This window comes from Lontra canadensis, unplaced genomic scaffold (genome assembly GCF_010015895.1).
Source record: "Lontra canadensis isolate GAN:19392208 unplaced genomic scaffold, GSC_riverotter_1.0 scaffold7, whole genome shotgun sequence".
In the NCBI taxonomy this organism is placed as follows: Eukaryota; Metazoa; Chordata; class Mammalia; order Carnivora; family Mustelidae; genus Lontra; species Lontra canadensis.
This window is the reverse complement of record NW_022631001.1, coordinates 31534525-31551244: the sequence shown is the minus strand read 5'-3', so window position 1 is coordinate 31551244 and position 16720 is coordinate 31534525. Positions and strand designations below refer to the sequence as shown.

Genomic DNA, 16720 nt, shown 5'->3' with positions numbered 1-16720 from the left:
CACATCTCAGGGGCGCCTGGGTGGCTCAGTGGGTTAAAGCCTCTGCATTCGGCTCAGGTCATGGTCCCAGGGTCCTGGGATCGAGCCCCGCGTCCGGCTCTCTGCTCGGCGGGGAGCCTGCTTTCCCCTCTCTCTCTGCCTGCCTCTCTGCCTACTTGTGATCTCTGTCTGTCAAATAAATAAATAAAATCTTTAAAAAAAAAAAAAAAAGCACATCTCAGAAATTGCTCCAAATTAATCTGATGCCATTTTTACCTAAGCTCCGGGAATTCTCAAGTTTCCAAACTGATGTTGGCTTTTAAGAGAGAGTTACAAAAAGTACAAAACTGTCTGTTTTCTTTTTTATATGTTAGCAAATTAATATTTCACATTTGGAGTTATATCTCATTTCCAGACTTCAGAATATTTGTAGCAGATACCTTTATTTCACAAGAAAACTAAAGGGAGAGAGATCAAGTCCTTGCCAAAACCACTTATTAGATCTAGGGACTGGGTTTAATACTTCTGACTTATGAATCGGAGAAAGACTACTATCATAGGATCTCCCTGATATGAGGAAGTGGAGATGCAACGTGGGGGGTTGGGGGAGTAGGAAAAGAATAAATTAAATGAGATGGGATTGGGAGGGAAACAAACCATGAGACTCTTAATCTCACAAAACAAACTGAGGGTTGGGGGGGGAGTGGGGGAGGGAGAGGGTGGAGGGTTATGGACATTAGGGAGGGTGTGTGCTATGGTGAGTGCTGTGAAGTGTGTAAACCTGGCGATTCACAGACCTGTACCCCTGGGGCTAATAATACATTATATGTTTATAAAATTTTTTTTTAATAATTAAAAAAAATAATACTTCTGACTCATAAAACATGTTCATCAAATATTTACTGGCCAAGTAGAATATTCTACGCTTTCTGGGGGAAATTAAATGTATATGGCATGGCTCTTCCCCCTAAGAATTCATAGTCTGGGATGAAAAATGACTCGTGTAAAGTTTACTATCTAAAAAGGGACTTGGGGAAAGCCTTATGGGAAGTGACCTGGAGCTGGGTCCTGTCTGATAGACAGGATGGCTTGAGGAAGACACAGCCTGACGTAGGACGGCTGTGGGAAAGAAGGCCTTGAGGAATAGGTAGGTTAAGCCATGTTGTTGAAGGCCTTGGAGGCCAAATCGCCTTATCCTGTGGATAATGAAGCCTCTTCAGAAGTTTTTAAAAGAGAGACAGCAGCAAAATGAAGTGAAGCTGAGCCGCTGAAGGATCTTTCCTCAGCCATAACTGCTTTTTGGATTTACTCCAGATTCTCTGTGGAAGCAGATACCCCAGTCACAGTCTGCATCCTTTTTAGAAATCCTATGAAATATTCAAGAAATCCTCTAAGAAAGTTCTTTTGTTCTTAATTGAGATAACATCAAACCAGCAGTGATGGTAAATGCATTGGTAAAATAATTATTAAGAGATTTTTGGATTCTGTCAAAGAATAGCAAATTCTGGGGATGCCTGGGTGGCTCAGTGGGTTGAGCTCAGGTCCTGATCTCAGGGTCCTGGGATAGAACCCTGAATCAGGTTCTCCACTCAGCAGGGAGCCTGCTTCCCCCTCTCTCTCTGCCTGCCTCTCTACCTACTTGTGATTTCTCTCTCTGTCAAATAAATAAATAAAATCTTTAAAAAAAAAATAGCAAATTCTGTATCCAGTCACATAATGCATTGGAAACAGAATTAAAAATTCCTAAGAATAACTGTTTTATAATGTAGCAGTTATATCTGCTTATCCTTCTGTTTTGAATCATGCAGAAAATAAAAATAACCTAAGCATTTATGTGGCATAGTCCTCTAGACACTTTGCAGATGGTAACTGCAAGCATAAGAATTTGTTCTAGAAGTATTAAAAGACAATACAATATTTTAATACAATATTTTGCAGTGAAGAAAAACTGGATTATCTGCATAATAAATAGCATTTTGTTTTCCTGCTGCCTTTAAGTTCATTTCATGTACTAATCGATCTATTTTTTTTCTGCTCTACTTTTAGGGTCTTAGTGTTAATGTCAGTAGATCAATGTGATCTCTGTTGATCTGTTGATCTTTCTTGAGAATCTGGGGGCGAGGGTTACACCACTTCACCCCAAATGACAAGGGTAGGAAACCTTGGGCAGGGAGGCTTCAACCCTAGTTCAAGATTTGTCCCCTATTGAAGAAATGCAGCATTGAGACTGTGATCTTCCAGATGTTTTCAAACACAGGTGAACGAATGCTAGTCTCAGGGTCTTAACTCCTTTTCTAAAGTACCTTGCAGGTTCGGTACTTTTACCCTCAAGCATCATTTGGATTGGAAAGGATAGGTCTATCTTCTTTTTCTCTTGGGTGACCATGTTGAGGTTTGTTTTGTTTTGTTTTTCTCATGTATTTTCTTTAGCTGGTCCTGCTGTATTTCTGTGTGTAAGAAGAGTGATTTGTTCATTATTCCCTACACATGTATCCTTAAGATCTCAGTGCTCACTCCTTGGTACCCTTTGTGTCCTGATTGGATCAGCTGGAGAGATTCAGAGTCTCTTCTCTGAATCTCTGAACCAGCTGGAATTATCACAGGGCATCCCAGCCAGCCAGTTTCAGAAAAGAGCTTTTGGAGGTGTGTATGATGGTTCTTAGACTGATACTTGTTTTTCAGCCAATTTTGAGCTTGTTCACCTGCAAGAAAAACTGAAGGAGACAGAGGAAGCCATGGAAAAATTAATCAACAGAGTGGGACCTAATGGTGAAAGGTAGGTTTTCATATAACCGGACTCAAGACTATTACTCATTTAGAGAATCCATTAAAAATTTTGCTTTTCTTTGATTTCTGAAGCACTTACTTCCATTTTATAGAATTGTCAACTTACTTGTCATTTACATATTATTTCTCACTAAGCATTTCCATTTCATACCATATGCTTTCAAGAGTCTCAGCTTTCAAGAGTCTTTGTTCAGTGTTATGCATATCACTGTGAGGAGAGGTTTATGAGCAGTTCTGCAAGGTGAAATAACCAGGTTCTAATGAAGATGATTTCATAGCTGTCTAATAATCTGATTTTACCTAAAATTATGCCTTTTTAAATCTGCTTGAGACAAAAAGAAGAGGGCAAATATGATCAGATTAGGCATTTGTATTTTGTGTTGACTATGCCAGAATTGGATTAGACATGTCAGGTAGGTGTCAGGAGTCCGGCTGGCCCTTTAGGATGCCCCACATGGGAGACAGCCCTCCTGTGACAGGGCTGGGTGAGGATCTGAAAAGGTGGCTTCAGGAGGCTGGGAAAGTAGGCAAAAAGGAAGAAAATATGGATGTGGGAAGGCCAGGGAGGAAAAGCCAGAATGTGAGATTGAGAACAAAGAGGGATTTAGTCTCCACTAGGCCTCTGACAAGGATGGAGGAAGAGCTGGGAGGTAATGGCAAAATCTTATGTGCTAAAATGTTTCTCACGCAGCTCTGTGGGCTCACGGTGGAGTCTTTGCTCCAGAAAACTGCTCTACCATGGCCTCTTCTGTTTGCCATCTTGGTGGTACTGTGCCCTGTATCCTTTTCTCAGCTCCTTGGCCCCAGCCTTGTGCATCTTTGGCTAGATAAGGCAAGAGTGAACATCTTCAGGTTGCAGCTCCCTGGCTTGGCTTTTTCTACAATGTCTGTCTACAATGCTGCTGAAATGACATTTATGCAGCTAAACCTTGCCTATCTGCACCCAGGAGCCTTGACCACCTTTTGGTCCAGAAAGCAGAGTGACTGTGCAGACTTTTTGCCAGAGTGGTAGAGGAATGTGTACATAGGTACACACAAGTATACTTCAGTGAGTGTGTAGTAAAATTTCATACTTACTGAGAACTTACTAAGAACCCAGCTCGGAGTGAAGCACTTCATATACATTATCTAATGTCAGAGTTTTTGTAGGAGTGACGAAACCAATTTGCGCAACAATACTTTTATGATCTTTTCTGCCCTTACCCTGTACTACTCAAGTCTAGGTGGGGAACTACCAGCTTTTTATGGACCCTTGCCTCTCAAAAAGTATCTCTACCCTGGCTCTGGTTCATTTGAAGACACATGCTATACCTAAGGGTCATGAAAACCATAGATGGAAACCTGTGGGCAGGGCCTCCCACGTGGGAGACTGAACAACTGGGCCTTGGAGTAAGAAGCCAGAGGAAGGGCGCCTGGGTGGCTCAGTGGGTTAAGTAAGCCTCTGCCTTTGGCTCAGGTCATGATCTCAGGGTCCTGGGATCGAGTCCTGCATCTGGCTCTCTGCTCCGCAGGGAGCCTGCTTCCTCCTCCTCTCTCTCTCTCTCTGCTTGCCTCTCTGCCTACTTGTGATCTCTGTCTGTCAAATAAATAAATAAAATCTTAAAAAAAAAAAAAAAAGCCAGAGGAAGGTATTTTCTCACTATTACTGCTGTTCATACTCCCTTAGCTCAAATCACATAGCTCAACCTTACCACCTGTATATACCATCTGTGCATTGCCCAAGCCAGCAATGCAGTACCGTGACCCTGACTACTTTCTGCTTTGTGCTAGGGTTACCTCTCTGTAAGGCAGAGGAGTTGTCCCCACCCTGAAGCTGGAGTTGTGCCATCTCATTATTTTTCAGGCCACAGGTCCTAGCTCAGAACGTTTACTCCTGGTGGGATGCTAAGGTGTAGACTCCTTGAGAACCTATTAATTCCAGCCTGCCACATGGCAATGATTGTGTAAAACATTTTCAGCCATACTTCTGAGGAGCTAGGGATCAGCTCCCTCCACTACAGAGAGCATAGCTTGTGGCTCCCTTTCCCAAATCTGTAATCTTCCAGTCCTAAAAACGTGACTTTCTCCCTGTCATTCCTAATCCAATACCTTGTATCCTTACAGGTAGGCCCTATGAGACTTCACCTCCAAGCTGAAAGGTCCTGGTAGCCCCATGTTTTACATTATTCTCCTTTTTATATTTCTATCCTTTAACCTTAGTGTTGTGGCATTTGTTCTTCTACAAGTCTGTGTTTTTATGATTATTAGAAGAGCCCCCAAATACCCCAGTATTTTTCCATCAGATCAAAATTGAATACATTTCCAGGCTCTAGGAGTCTAGGAGAGGATTTAAGACACAGAAGACATGTTCATTTACGCCTTTGAACTCCTTTTATAGAATGTCAATTCCATAATTGTAAGATTTTCTTAAAATTCCAGAAATACACAGTTTCTGAAACTTCATCTCAATGCTTATGTAAGAATCAAAATATGGGGAAGGTTTTTAATATTATCTAATAAAGCTTTTAGACAACTTTTACCTGTGAGTGATATGTCTGTGCATGTGTTTAAGCCTTGTGGAAGGTTCGTGTTGTATCATGTTATGCCTGATACTAAGCACAGTATACATCCCAAGGACATAAAGACTAAGGAAAGGATCAGAATCAAGGTGTCCTTACTTCTGTCCTTAGGATCAGCAACATTTCCTTTCTGGAGCAGCATGTCTGGTTGTAATCCTTCACCTCCTGGAAGCATGGTGTGGCCTGAAGTAGCAGTGAGGGTAAAGCCTGGGGCAGAAGACAGCCATAGCAGGCATGCTGAGGACATGTGTAGTGCTGTAGATTTAGGGCATGGACTGCTGGGATGTAAACTTATGGAGGACAGACTTAATCTGTTTCGTTCATTGTGTTCACATAGTAGATACTAAGGAAATCCTAATTGTTGAAAAAGGATAGATACTAACTTTTGAAATAAGCATTTGAACGTGTATTATAGTAGAAGAGGTAATCATGGCATTCTTTGTTAAGATCGTCTCTTCATTTCCTGACTTCTGTATTCAGGGTCCTACTGAACATGTCTCATAGATTATCTGCCCTTCTTCAGTTAATAAACATCTTTTGAATGAATGAACGTATAAAATGAGAATCCTCATCTATCCCTAGCTGACTCTACTCCACCTTTAATATACATCTCTGAAAATGGCTTCACCATCTACTTAATCCTCCAGAGAAGAAATCAGTATTATCCTTGATTTACCTGTTCCTTCACTTCCTATATCCCTTCAGTCATCCTGTCTTGTCATTTCTTTCAAATTAATAAATCTGTCTCCCTGCAAAAGACTCTAAGCTCTGCTAAGGCAGAGATTATCTGTTAGTCCCAGAGCCTAGCACAGGTCAACAGTAGGCTCTAAAAAAGTGTTAGTTGAAATGGAAAAATGAGCAAGTAAGTGAATGAATGCTTTTTTTTTTTTTTAATATAGTTGACATACAGTGTTCTGTTAGTTTATACATTACATAATGCTCACCATAATAAGTGTAGTTACCATCCGTCACCATACATTATTACAGTATCATGGACTATATTCTTTATGTGGTACTTTTCATCTACATGACTTATTTATTTTATACCTGAAATTCGTACCTCTTAATAGTGTCCTTTACCTACTTCACCCATTCCCTCCCACCAACAATCACCAGTTTGTTCTCTAGATTTGAGTCTATTTCTGTGGGGTTTGTTTTTTTTTTATTTCCACATATAAGTGATAAGGTATTTTGATATTTGTCTTTCTCTGTCTTTCTCTCTGACTTCTCTTTCTCTGTCTGACTTATTTCACTTAGCATAATATCCTCTGGGTCCATCCATGTTGTGAATGACAAGATCTCATTCTTTTTTTATGGGTTAGTAATAGCATTCCATTGTGTCTATTTGTGTATATATATGTGTATGTGTTATATATAATTATATATATATTTATAGTATATAGCATGAGTATATATATGTATATATATATACTCACATCCTTTTTATCCATCCATCCCACTGATCGACACTTGGGTTGCTTCCATGTCTTGGCTATTGTAAATAATGCTGCAATAAACACAGGGGTGCATAGTTTCTGAATTAGTGTTGCTGTTTTCTTTGGGTAAATGCCTGTAGTAGAATTACAATCATATAGTATTTCTATTTTTACTTTTTTGAGGAACCTCCATACTGTGTTACACAGTGGCTGCAACAATTTACATTCCCACCAACAGCATACAAGGAACAGTTCCTTTTTCTTTGTATCCTCACCAGCACTCGTAATTTCTTATCTTTTTGATTCTAGCCATTCTGACAAGTGTGAGGTGATATCTTACGGTTTTGGTTTGTATTTCCCCAATTAGTGATGTTGAGCATCTTTTCATACATCTGTTGGCCATCTGTATGTCTTCTTTGGAAAAATATCTGTTTAGGTCCTCTGCCTATTTTTAACTGGATTATTGGTTGGGGGGGCAGTTTGGTGTTGAGTTGTAAAAGTTCTTTATATATTTTGGATATTAACCCCTTATCAGAAATTTCATTTATAAATTACTTCTCCCATCCAGTAGGTTGCCTTTTAGTTTTTTTGATGATTTCCTTCACTGTGCAAAAACTATTTCAGTATAGTCCCAATAATTTGTTTTTACTTTTGTTTTCCTTGCCTAAGGAGACCTATCTAGAATAATGTCACTAAGGCTGATTTCAAAGCAATTATTTCCTATGTTTTCCTTTTATTTTTTTAAAGATTTTATTTATTTATTTCTCAGAGAGAGAGAGAAAGAGAGAGCGAGCCAACGCAGACAGAGGCAGAGAGAGAAGCAGGCTCCCTGCTGAGCAAGGAGCCCAATGAGGGACTCAATCCCTGGACTCTGGGATCATGACCCAAGCCAAAGGCAGTAGCTTAACTGACTGAGCCACTCTCCTATGTTTTCTTCTAGGAGTTTACAGTTTTAGGTATCACATTTAGGTCTTTAATCTATTTTGAGTTTATTTTTGTGTATGTTGTAAGAAAGTGGTTCAGTTGTATTCTTTTGCATGTAGCTTTCCAGTTTTCCCAATATCATTTATTGAGAAGACCGTCTTTTCTCTGTTGTGTATTCTTGCCTCCTTTGTTGTAGGTGTGGGTTTATTTCTGGGCTCTCTATCCTAGTCCATTGATCTACATCTATTTTTGTGCCAGTACCTTACTGTACCAAAGTGATAACTACAACTTTGTAGTTTATCTCGAAATCTGGGGTTGTGATACCTCCAGCTTTGTTCTTTCTTCTCAAGATTGCTTTGGTTTTTCAGGGTGTTCTGTGGTTCCATACATATTTGTTGTAGTTCTGTGAAAAATGCTGTTGGTGTCTTGATGGACATTGCATTGAATCTGTAGATAGCTTTGGGTAGTATAGAGGAACACCTAGCTGAGTTTGAGGTTATTCTTCCATCCGTAAATGTGGTATATCTTTCCATTTGTTTGTGTTGTCTTTAATTTCTTTCACTGATGTCTTAGTTTTCAGAGTATAGGTCTTTAACCTTGCTCTATGGAAGGGAGGCATATGCAAAATGATCTCCAAAGGCCTAAGGAGCCATAAGATGGAAGAAAAAAGCTGAAGAATCCAGTTTGATAACAAATGGGTTTATTAAAGGGAGTTATGAGCAGAAGTGTGTTGTGGGTGGCTGCAGTACCAGTAGATCTCCACAGTCCCACCTACCATAAGCCCTGCTTTTATAGCCTTAGAGATTGGGGAGTATATGCTGGGAAACCTGGGAGGAAATGTTTTAGGATCACAGTCGTATCTCCAGAGAATATCAAGGACCTTATACCTCAAGGGTGTACCTAAGGGTGTGGTCAAATAAAGAGGATGTGTTAGGGGGCAGTGCTATACCAAAGAAGGTCTCAGGTCACAGAGTGGTCATCATGGTGGATTTGTGCAAGATGGCATTAGTCTTGTTCACACTCACTTCTTGGTTACATTTATTCTTAAGTATTCTTTTTGGTGCAGTTGTAAATGGGATTGTTTTCATTTTTCTTTCTGCTACTTCATTATTAGTATATAAAATGCAGGTTTCTATAAAATAGATTTCTATATACTAGTTTTGTATCTGCAGCTTTACTGAATTCATTTATTAGGTGGAATAGTTTTTTGGTAGAGTCTCTAGGGTTTTCCATCTATAGTATCATGTCATCTGCAAATAGGAACAGTTTTACTTGTTCCTTACCAGTCTGGATACCTTTTATTTATTTTTTATCTGATTGCTGAGATTAAGACTTCAGTACCATGTTGAACAAACAGGCAAGAGTGACCATTCTTATCTTATTCCTGATCTTAGAGGAAAAGCTTCCAGCTTGATGTTTGCTGTGGGTTCATCTTATAACCTTTATTATATTGAGGTATGTTCCCTCTAAGCTCACTGTTGAGACTTTATCATGAATAGATGTTGAATTTTGTCAAATGTTTTTTTGCATCTATTGAGATGATCAGATTTTATTCTTTGTTTTGTTAAGGTGATTTATCTTGTTTTTGTGGCTGTTGAGCCCCTTGCATCCTGGAATAAATCCCGCTTGATCATAGTGAATGATCCTTTTAGCATATGGTTGGATTCAATTTGCTATATTTTGTTGAGGATTTTTGCATCTTTGTTCATCAAGGATATTGCCCTGAGGCCTTTACTTTTGATATAGGACAAGCCTGTATCATGTGGTGGCTCATGTGGTTTTCTTTTCTCTAATTTTGCTTCTCTTCAATTCACTTTCTCTTCCAAACAAATGGATTATGTTTTTTTGTTTTAACCCTTTAACAGGTCCCTGTTGCTCTTAGTAAAGAATAGAATCTTTAACTTGGCTTAAATGGTCTTGGGTGACATGTCCCTACATGGCCATATCATCCTAGATGGCCCTACATCCATGGCCCTTTGTTGCTTTATCTTCCTCTATCACTCTCTCTGTGCTCCAGCCACACTGACTACTTGCTTTTCCTCTAAAATACCCATCTTCTTTTGCTTCCAGCACTTTGCAGATACTTTTTTCCTTTTTTGACTGTCTCCCCGACTCCCATCCCACATGCCCTTATTTTAACTCTTTCTTATAGGTCTCAACTTAGACATCATTTTTTCTTAGCACCCTATCCTGAACCTCAAACTCAGCTAGGTGTTCCTCTGATGTGCTTCCATGCCACCTAGGCTGGCTGAATATTGTAAGCATCCTATTACTTTCTGATCTTCTGTTAACTTTTCTGTGTTCCCTAGTGCCCTGTAATCTTTTTGAAGATAGGAAATTTTCATGTTCAAACTTGTATTCCTGGTGCTGGTGCACTGACTGTGTCAGAACATGTTGAAAGAATAGAATGAATGAGGTAGGATATTAGCTGTAGGATTTTTTTTTTTTTTAGATTTTATTTATTTATTCATCAGAGAGAGAGATAGAGAGAGAGCATGCACAAGCAGGCAGAGGAGGAGAGAGAACCAGGCTCCCTGCAGAGCAAGGAGCCCGATGTGGGACTCGATCCTAGGACCCTGGGATTATGGCCCGAGCCAAAGGCAGGGACTTAACCAACTGAGCCACCTGGGCATCCTATAACTGTATGATTTTTGTAGATGTCCTTTATCAAGTTGAGTAAGCTCCTTTTTATTTTTTGTTTACTGAGCATTTTTATTATAAATTAATATTGTGTGTTATTTTGAAATTTTTTTCTGATTTGAGATGATTATAAAATTATTTAGTCTGTTAAAGAATGAATGAGGTAAATCTGAAGAAAGTACTTCAAGTAAAGCAGGCTGTCTCAGCAATAATACCTTCTCTGGCACCTAGTTTGATTTGCTCTTTGCAGCCTTCTGTGGTTGTCAATGGCAGGTATTTTCTCTGTAAGGAGCTGTAGGTCAGAGTAAGTGTACTCCAGGGTTGGCATTAGTTTTCTGTGGCCGCTATAACAAATGCCCACGAACCTAATGCTTTAAAATAACACCGTTTTCATCTCACAGACCTGTTAGATGTCCTACACTGGGCTAAAATCAAGGTGGCAGGATGGCATTTCCTTCTGGAGGCTCCAGGGGAAAATCCATTTCCTTGCCTTTTTCAGGTTTTAGAAGCTGCCCACATTCCTTGGCTCAGTGGACCCTTTGCTCCATCTTCAAGGCCTGTAGCAGTGGGTTGCAACCTTCTTACATCTATTACTCTGACCTTTTCTGCCTCTGTCTTCCATCTTTAAGGACCCTTATAATTACATGTGCTCTCACAGATGATCTAGGATAATGTCTATTTTAGGGCCAGCTGATCTGCAACCTTAAATCTATCTATAGCTGTAAGTCCCCTTTTATATAAAGTAACATCATTATTGGTTCCAAGGATTAGGATGTGGACTTTCTTGGGGAGTGGGGAAGGGAACATGATTCTGTCTACCATAGAAGCTCTGTGGAAAAGGAGGAATTTGGATAAGCCTTGCAGGATGAAGTGATCTCCTCAGGCAAAGTTTGGGGTGGGGGGACATTTCAGAGGAGAGGGTAGTAGCACAAACAGCAAACAAGATGAGAAGTCAAGACCTGTTTTTGGAACAGTATGTAGTCCTGAGTAACTGGAGAAGAGCATATCAGAGCTGGAGTAAATGGGTAGGAGATAAGGGGAGAAAAAGCTAGAAAAGTAAACTGGGCCCAGACTGGAAGGCCCTGGATGGTAGGCTGAGAAGTTTGAAATTCATTGTCTTTATAGTGGAATGCCTATAAAGGCTTTTGAGGAGAAATGTGATCTGCTGTACTTTAGAAAAGTAACTCTTCTAGTGATAGGTAGAGTAGCTATATGCTAGAAGGTATGGGAAAAGCTCCAGCAAATCAAGGGGACTTGACAAAAGGGAGGAAAAAAAAGTCGCAGACTGTTGGGTGCCTGAGTAGCTCAGTCAGTGAGGCATCTGCCTTTGGCTCAGGTCGTGATTCCAGGGTCTTGGGATTGAGTCCTGCATCAGGCTCCCTGCTCAGCAGGAAGTCTGCTTCTCCCACTCTTTCTGCCCTTCCTGCCCATTCATTCTCTCTCTCTCTCTCTCTCTTTTTCTCTCTCTCACGCTCACTCTTAAATAAATAAAATTAAAAAAAAAAATTCATGCTGAAGGCACCTGGCTGGCTCAGTAAGAAGAACATGTAACTCTTGATCTCGGGGTTTTGAGTTTGAGCCCCATGTCAGGTGTAGAGATTACTTAGATAAATGAATAAATCGTTCTTTGAAAATTACAGGCTCTTTTCAGGAATCCTTGGTAGCAAATAGCCAACTCTGGGTAGCAAAAATTTGGAGAAGGTGACAGAATTTATTAGAAAAGTATGGCTTAGCTCACAGTATCAAAGGAATAGCTGAAAATCCAGGTTTCAGAAAGAGGGGGACCCAGAGAAGCTCTGGGGAGTTAGAGGACAGAAACAAATGGACAGGTTCTTCAAGGTCTGCTGTCAGAATGAATTAACATGACAGGTTTTCAGATCTGGCTTCATTGCATTTAACACTCAGTTTTAGGAGAAAGTACAACTGGTCCAACTTGGGTCCTGTGTGTATCACTGAATCAGTCACTGCAGCAAGGGATTGAGTGTGATGATTGGCTGTGGGCCACATGGCCCCTGTTGAAGGAGAGGTAAGGGAATGGATAACATCACTCTAACCTTTGCACTATGAGCAAAAGAGGGGTTGGTTCCCCAAAAGGAAAACTAGGTAATAGCAATGAAAGAGAAGAAAGAGATAAAGAGGAGTTGGAGATTTGTGGTCCAGATGACCAGGAAAATGATGATATCAGCCAACATAAAAACATAGAAGAGGAGAAAGAAAACAGGACTTTGGTATAGGGATTGGCTTTGAGTTCAGCTTTGAATATGGTTGAGGTGCGATCAGAACATCTATGTATGTTGTGGAACAAGAATAGGAAGTTTGGATATTGAGGTCAGGACCAAGGACAAAAGTTTGGAAGTCATTTGGCTGGAGGTAAGTAAGGGCCATGGGGAGAGATGAGATCAAATTCTTGAGGTACATCATACTGTGTGGCAGTTGCTTGCAATCTTTTGCTGGTCTGAATTCTGTTCTAATCATGAATGGTGTTGTAAGAAACTTTCATTCTCTGCTTTACTTTTAGATTCAGAACTTGATGATTCCTCTGGGTTTATAATATTCAAAGTCTGATCAAGTATCTTCTAACTTGACCTTCTATTTTTCTAGCATCTTGAAATCTGCTCTATCCAGCCTCTCCAAACCTGGCTGCTCATGCAGCTGTTCCTCATCCTGGGCCAACTAAGCCCCGGTTTTGAAGAGTGAATTTAAGATTAACTTCATTAATAGCAAGGCTTCTAAGTGGAAAGGCCTAGATCACTGGAGTTTTGAGACTGGTTTTCATGTGATAAGTCAGGATTAGAGGTAGAGTGTGGGTTTCATCTATGTAGAGGCATTGGTTTAATTTGTGACACTGGGTCTGCTTCCTGAGGGCATGACTGTAAGAATGGACAAGTGAGAGCCCAAGGTTTGAGCCTTCAGAAAATCCATGTATTTAGGAGGTGAATGGGGGTAAGTGAGCCAGGATGAGAGGTCCAAGGAATAGTTAAAGTGGGAGGAAAACAGAGGTCCCAATAGCCAAGGGAAGATAACATTTCAAGGAGACGATGGCCCACAGTACAGAGAAGTCAAGAAGAATAAGATGTAAAAAAAAAAAAAAAAAAAGATTCTTGGACTTGAGAGTAAAGTGTTATTGATGATTGTCACAAATTTTGGTATAATGATGGAGTAGAAGCCAGATTTCAGAGAGGTGGGAGAAAACAGGTGGTAAGGAAATGGGGACCAATTAAACTGACACATACTTATTAGTGCTTGCATTGTTCATGGCACAGTGCCTGTACTGTCCTGAACTTACCAGCATCCTCCAGGACCATCAGACGAAACTGAGACAATGAGGAATCTATGAAAACAGTCATTATATAAATTCAGAAGCTGTGAGGCAGACCATGATTAATTACTTAATGCATGATATGGACAATAGGAATATGCTTGTTCAGAGGTAAAAGAGGATGCTTTTATTTAGAATTTTCTGAGAAAGCTTCACTGGCCTGTTTCTGCTTCTCCTAGCCAACCTATCTCTTTTAAGAATTCTTAGGAGTTCTGGTTTTCAATGAGTTAGGAAACAGAGTCAAGACTGTTTCATTCAGTAAAAATGAAAATGCACTGAGTACAGTCCAGAGAAGTAACACGTGCATCCCAGGGCCAGAGCTCTGTGATAAGCACATAGGCTCTTTTTTTTTCCCTCCCAGTTTTTATTTAAATTCCAGTTAATATACAGTGAAAAATTAGTTTCAGGTGTAGGATTTGGTGATTTATCACTTACATATAACACCTAGTGCTCAACACAATAAGTGCCCTCCTTAATCCCCATCACTCGTTTAACCCATCCCTCTACCCATCTCTCCTCCAGTAACCTTCAGTTGGTTCTCCATAGTTAAGAGTCTGTTTCTTAGTTTGCCTCTTTTTCCCTATGTTCATCTGTTTTCTTTCTTAAATTCCACATATGAGTGAAATCATACGGTATTTGACTTATTTCCTTTAGCATAGTACTCTCTAGCTCCATCCATGTCATTATAAATGGCAAGATTACATTCTTGTGTGGCCGAGTAATATTCCACTGTATATGTATAGCACATCTTCTTTATCCATTCATGAGTCAGTGGACATTTGGGCTCTTGCCATAGCGTGGCTGTTGATGATGATGCTGCCATAAACATCGGGATACCAGTACCCCTTTGAATCAGTATTTTTGTATCCTTTGGGTAAATACCTAGTAGTGCAATTGTTGGATCATAGGGCAGCTCTATTTTTAACTTTTTGAGAAACCTCCATACTGTTTGTTGGAGTGGCTGCACCAGCCTGCGTTCCCACCGCAGTGTAAGAGGGTTCCCCTTTTTCCACATCCTTGCGAACACCTGTTGTTTCTTGTGTTCTTGATTTAGCTATTCTGACAGGTGTGAGGTGATATCTCATTATGGGTTTGATTTGTATTTTTTTGTAATGGTGATGTTGGAGCATTTTTTCATGTGCCTATTGGTCATCAGTACATTGTCTTGGGAAAAATGTCTCTGGATGTCTTCTGTCCATATTTTGACCGGGTTATTTGTTTTTTGGGTGTTGAGTTTTATAAGTTCTTTCTATATTTTAGATTCTAACAAATGGGCTCTTTTAGGCTGAGTCAGAAGCTCCCCACAAAGTGAGTTGTTGTAATAGTAAGAATTAGGAGTTCTATAGAGCAGATGAGCAGTTGTGACAGGTCAGGACTCCTGTATGGATAGAAAGAATAGAACTGCAAGAGGCCCGCTACAGGTAAGATTTTAGCTGAATGTGGGACAGACAGGCTTCTTCAGCTTCATGGCTGTGAGGCCCTTTAGTGTGGAAGAAGTGGAGCTCATGGTGTTTCTGTTTTCTCCCCACTGGTAGGTCTGTGGAAAAGTTGCACCTTCATTTTCCTCACTTACCATCCTAACACTGGTGGGAGGAACACCTTTTTCCCATTAGTCATTAAGGCTAAAGTTTGTTAGGCTAAGCATAAACAGGAACACAAACTGGAGACTGGCTGATTAGAAAAAATTGAAGGCACCTCTTGGAGGCTAGTATTAAAGGTCATTTTTCCTTCATGAATTTATATTGCCATGGAATGATTTGTATTTTTTTTTAATTTTTTTTTTTTTTTTTTTTGACAGACAGAGATCACAAGTAGGCAGAGATGCAGGCAGAGAGAGAGGAGGAAGCAGGCTCCCTATTGAGCAGAAAGCCCGATGTGGGCCTTGATCCCAGAACCCTGGGATCATGACCTGAGCCTAAGGCAGAGGCTTTAACCCACTGAGCCACCCAGGCGCCCCAGAATGATTTGTATTTTTAAGAGGAGAATAAGTAGTCTCTGTTAAATCCTGCCACTAAATAAAACTGGTCCCAAACCAGTTCTCAAGTCTTCTGAGTAGGACTTTGTCTGCCTATGAGTGTGATGCAGAGCTTCCATCTCAAAGAAAATCGTCCTACAGTTAATCTTGAGCCTCATTTTTGTACACATTTGCCCAGAGTTATTCAGCTAAATTGGGACTCAAACCCAGGTTTTCTAAACTGGAACTTGAGCATTGTGCTTTAAGAATTGCATAGAATGTTATCAGAAGTCAGGAGACGTTAGTTGTAGTTCAAGTGATGACATGAACTAGCGATAGGAGTAAATGTAGAATTTCCCCTCTGTGGGCCTCAGTTTCTCTGGTCTAGATGACTGATTTGTCAAAATGACACAGTAAAGATACTCCCTGAAATGTACAGGGAGTATCTTTATTTCTGCACAAGTAGATGCAGCCTAGTGATTCCAGTGTTGGGCTAGGATATTTTTCCATAGTTAAGTCTAATGACTCAGTACATTTTCTTTTGATGGCCTTGCTTCATAAAAAAGTGGTTTATAGTAAATGGGTAATAAGAGTAACAATGACATTTCTTGGAGATTAGAGAATCAGGGCAGTGAGGTATACACTGAACTGGAAGCTGAAACATCTGGGTACTGGTGCCATTATTGACCTTAATTCATTGTGGGACCTTGGGCAATCATTTGATCTTTTCTGGGCCTTAGTTTCTGCATTTATAAATCAGAACATTGAACTAACATATCTAGTTTTCAGCTGTGCATTTCCAGGGCCAATTTCTAGAATACTTACCTGCTGCTCTTGGACATCCTATTCTAGGATCCAGAAAGGTCATAATGATGTCTATGTTCATTGCCCAGGAGTTCATTTACCATTAAATGGCTGGGTTGTCTAATATCTCTAAGCAGAGCACAGACTGTGACTTCTGACCAAGAAAAACGGTTGCTGCATCAGCTCCGAGAAATCACCAGGGTCATAAAAGAAGGAAAATTCACTGACAGACCCACTCCAGAGAAGGAAGCTGAAGAGGCCCCTTACATGGAAGACTGGGAAGGTAAACAGTGTCTTGTCATTTCTTGGTTAGCTGGCA

General features: G+C 40.2%; 1 protein-coding gene across 6 annotated transcripts in view; it reads left to right on the top strand.

Moving 5' to 3' along the window:
- RIC3 (RIC3 acetylcholine receptor chaperone) overlaps positions 1-16720 on the top strand; it is a 66228-nt gene that overhangs the window by 36777 nt on the left and 12731 nt on the right. For 3 of the 6 annotated variants that reach the window (XM_032853396.1, XM_032853394.1, XM_032853395.1), the window contains 2 exons: positions 2662-2755; positions 16536-16684. In XM_032853396.1, coding sequence (XP_032709287.1) covers positions 2662-2755; positions 16536-16684 — 243 coding nt within the window. The remainder of the gene's footprint in view (positions 1-2661; positions 2756-16535; positions 16685-16720) is intronic. The other 3 variants (XM_032853397.1, XM_032853399.1, XM_032853393.1) reach the window with 2 other exon arrangements.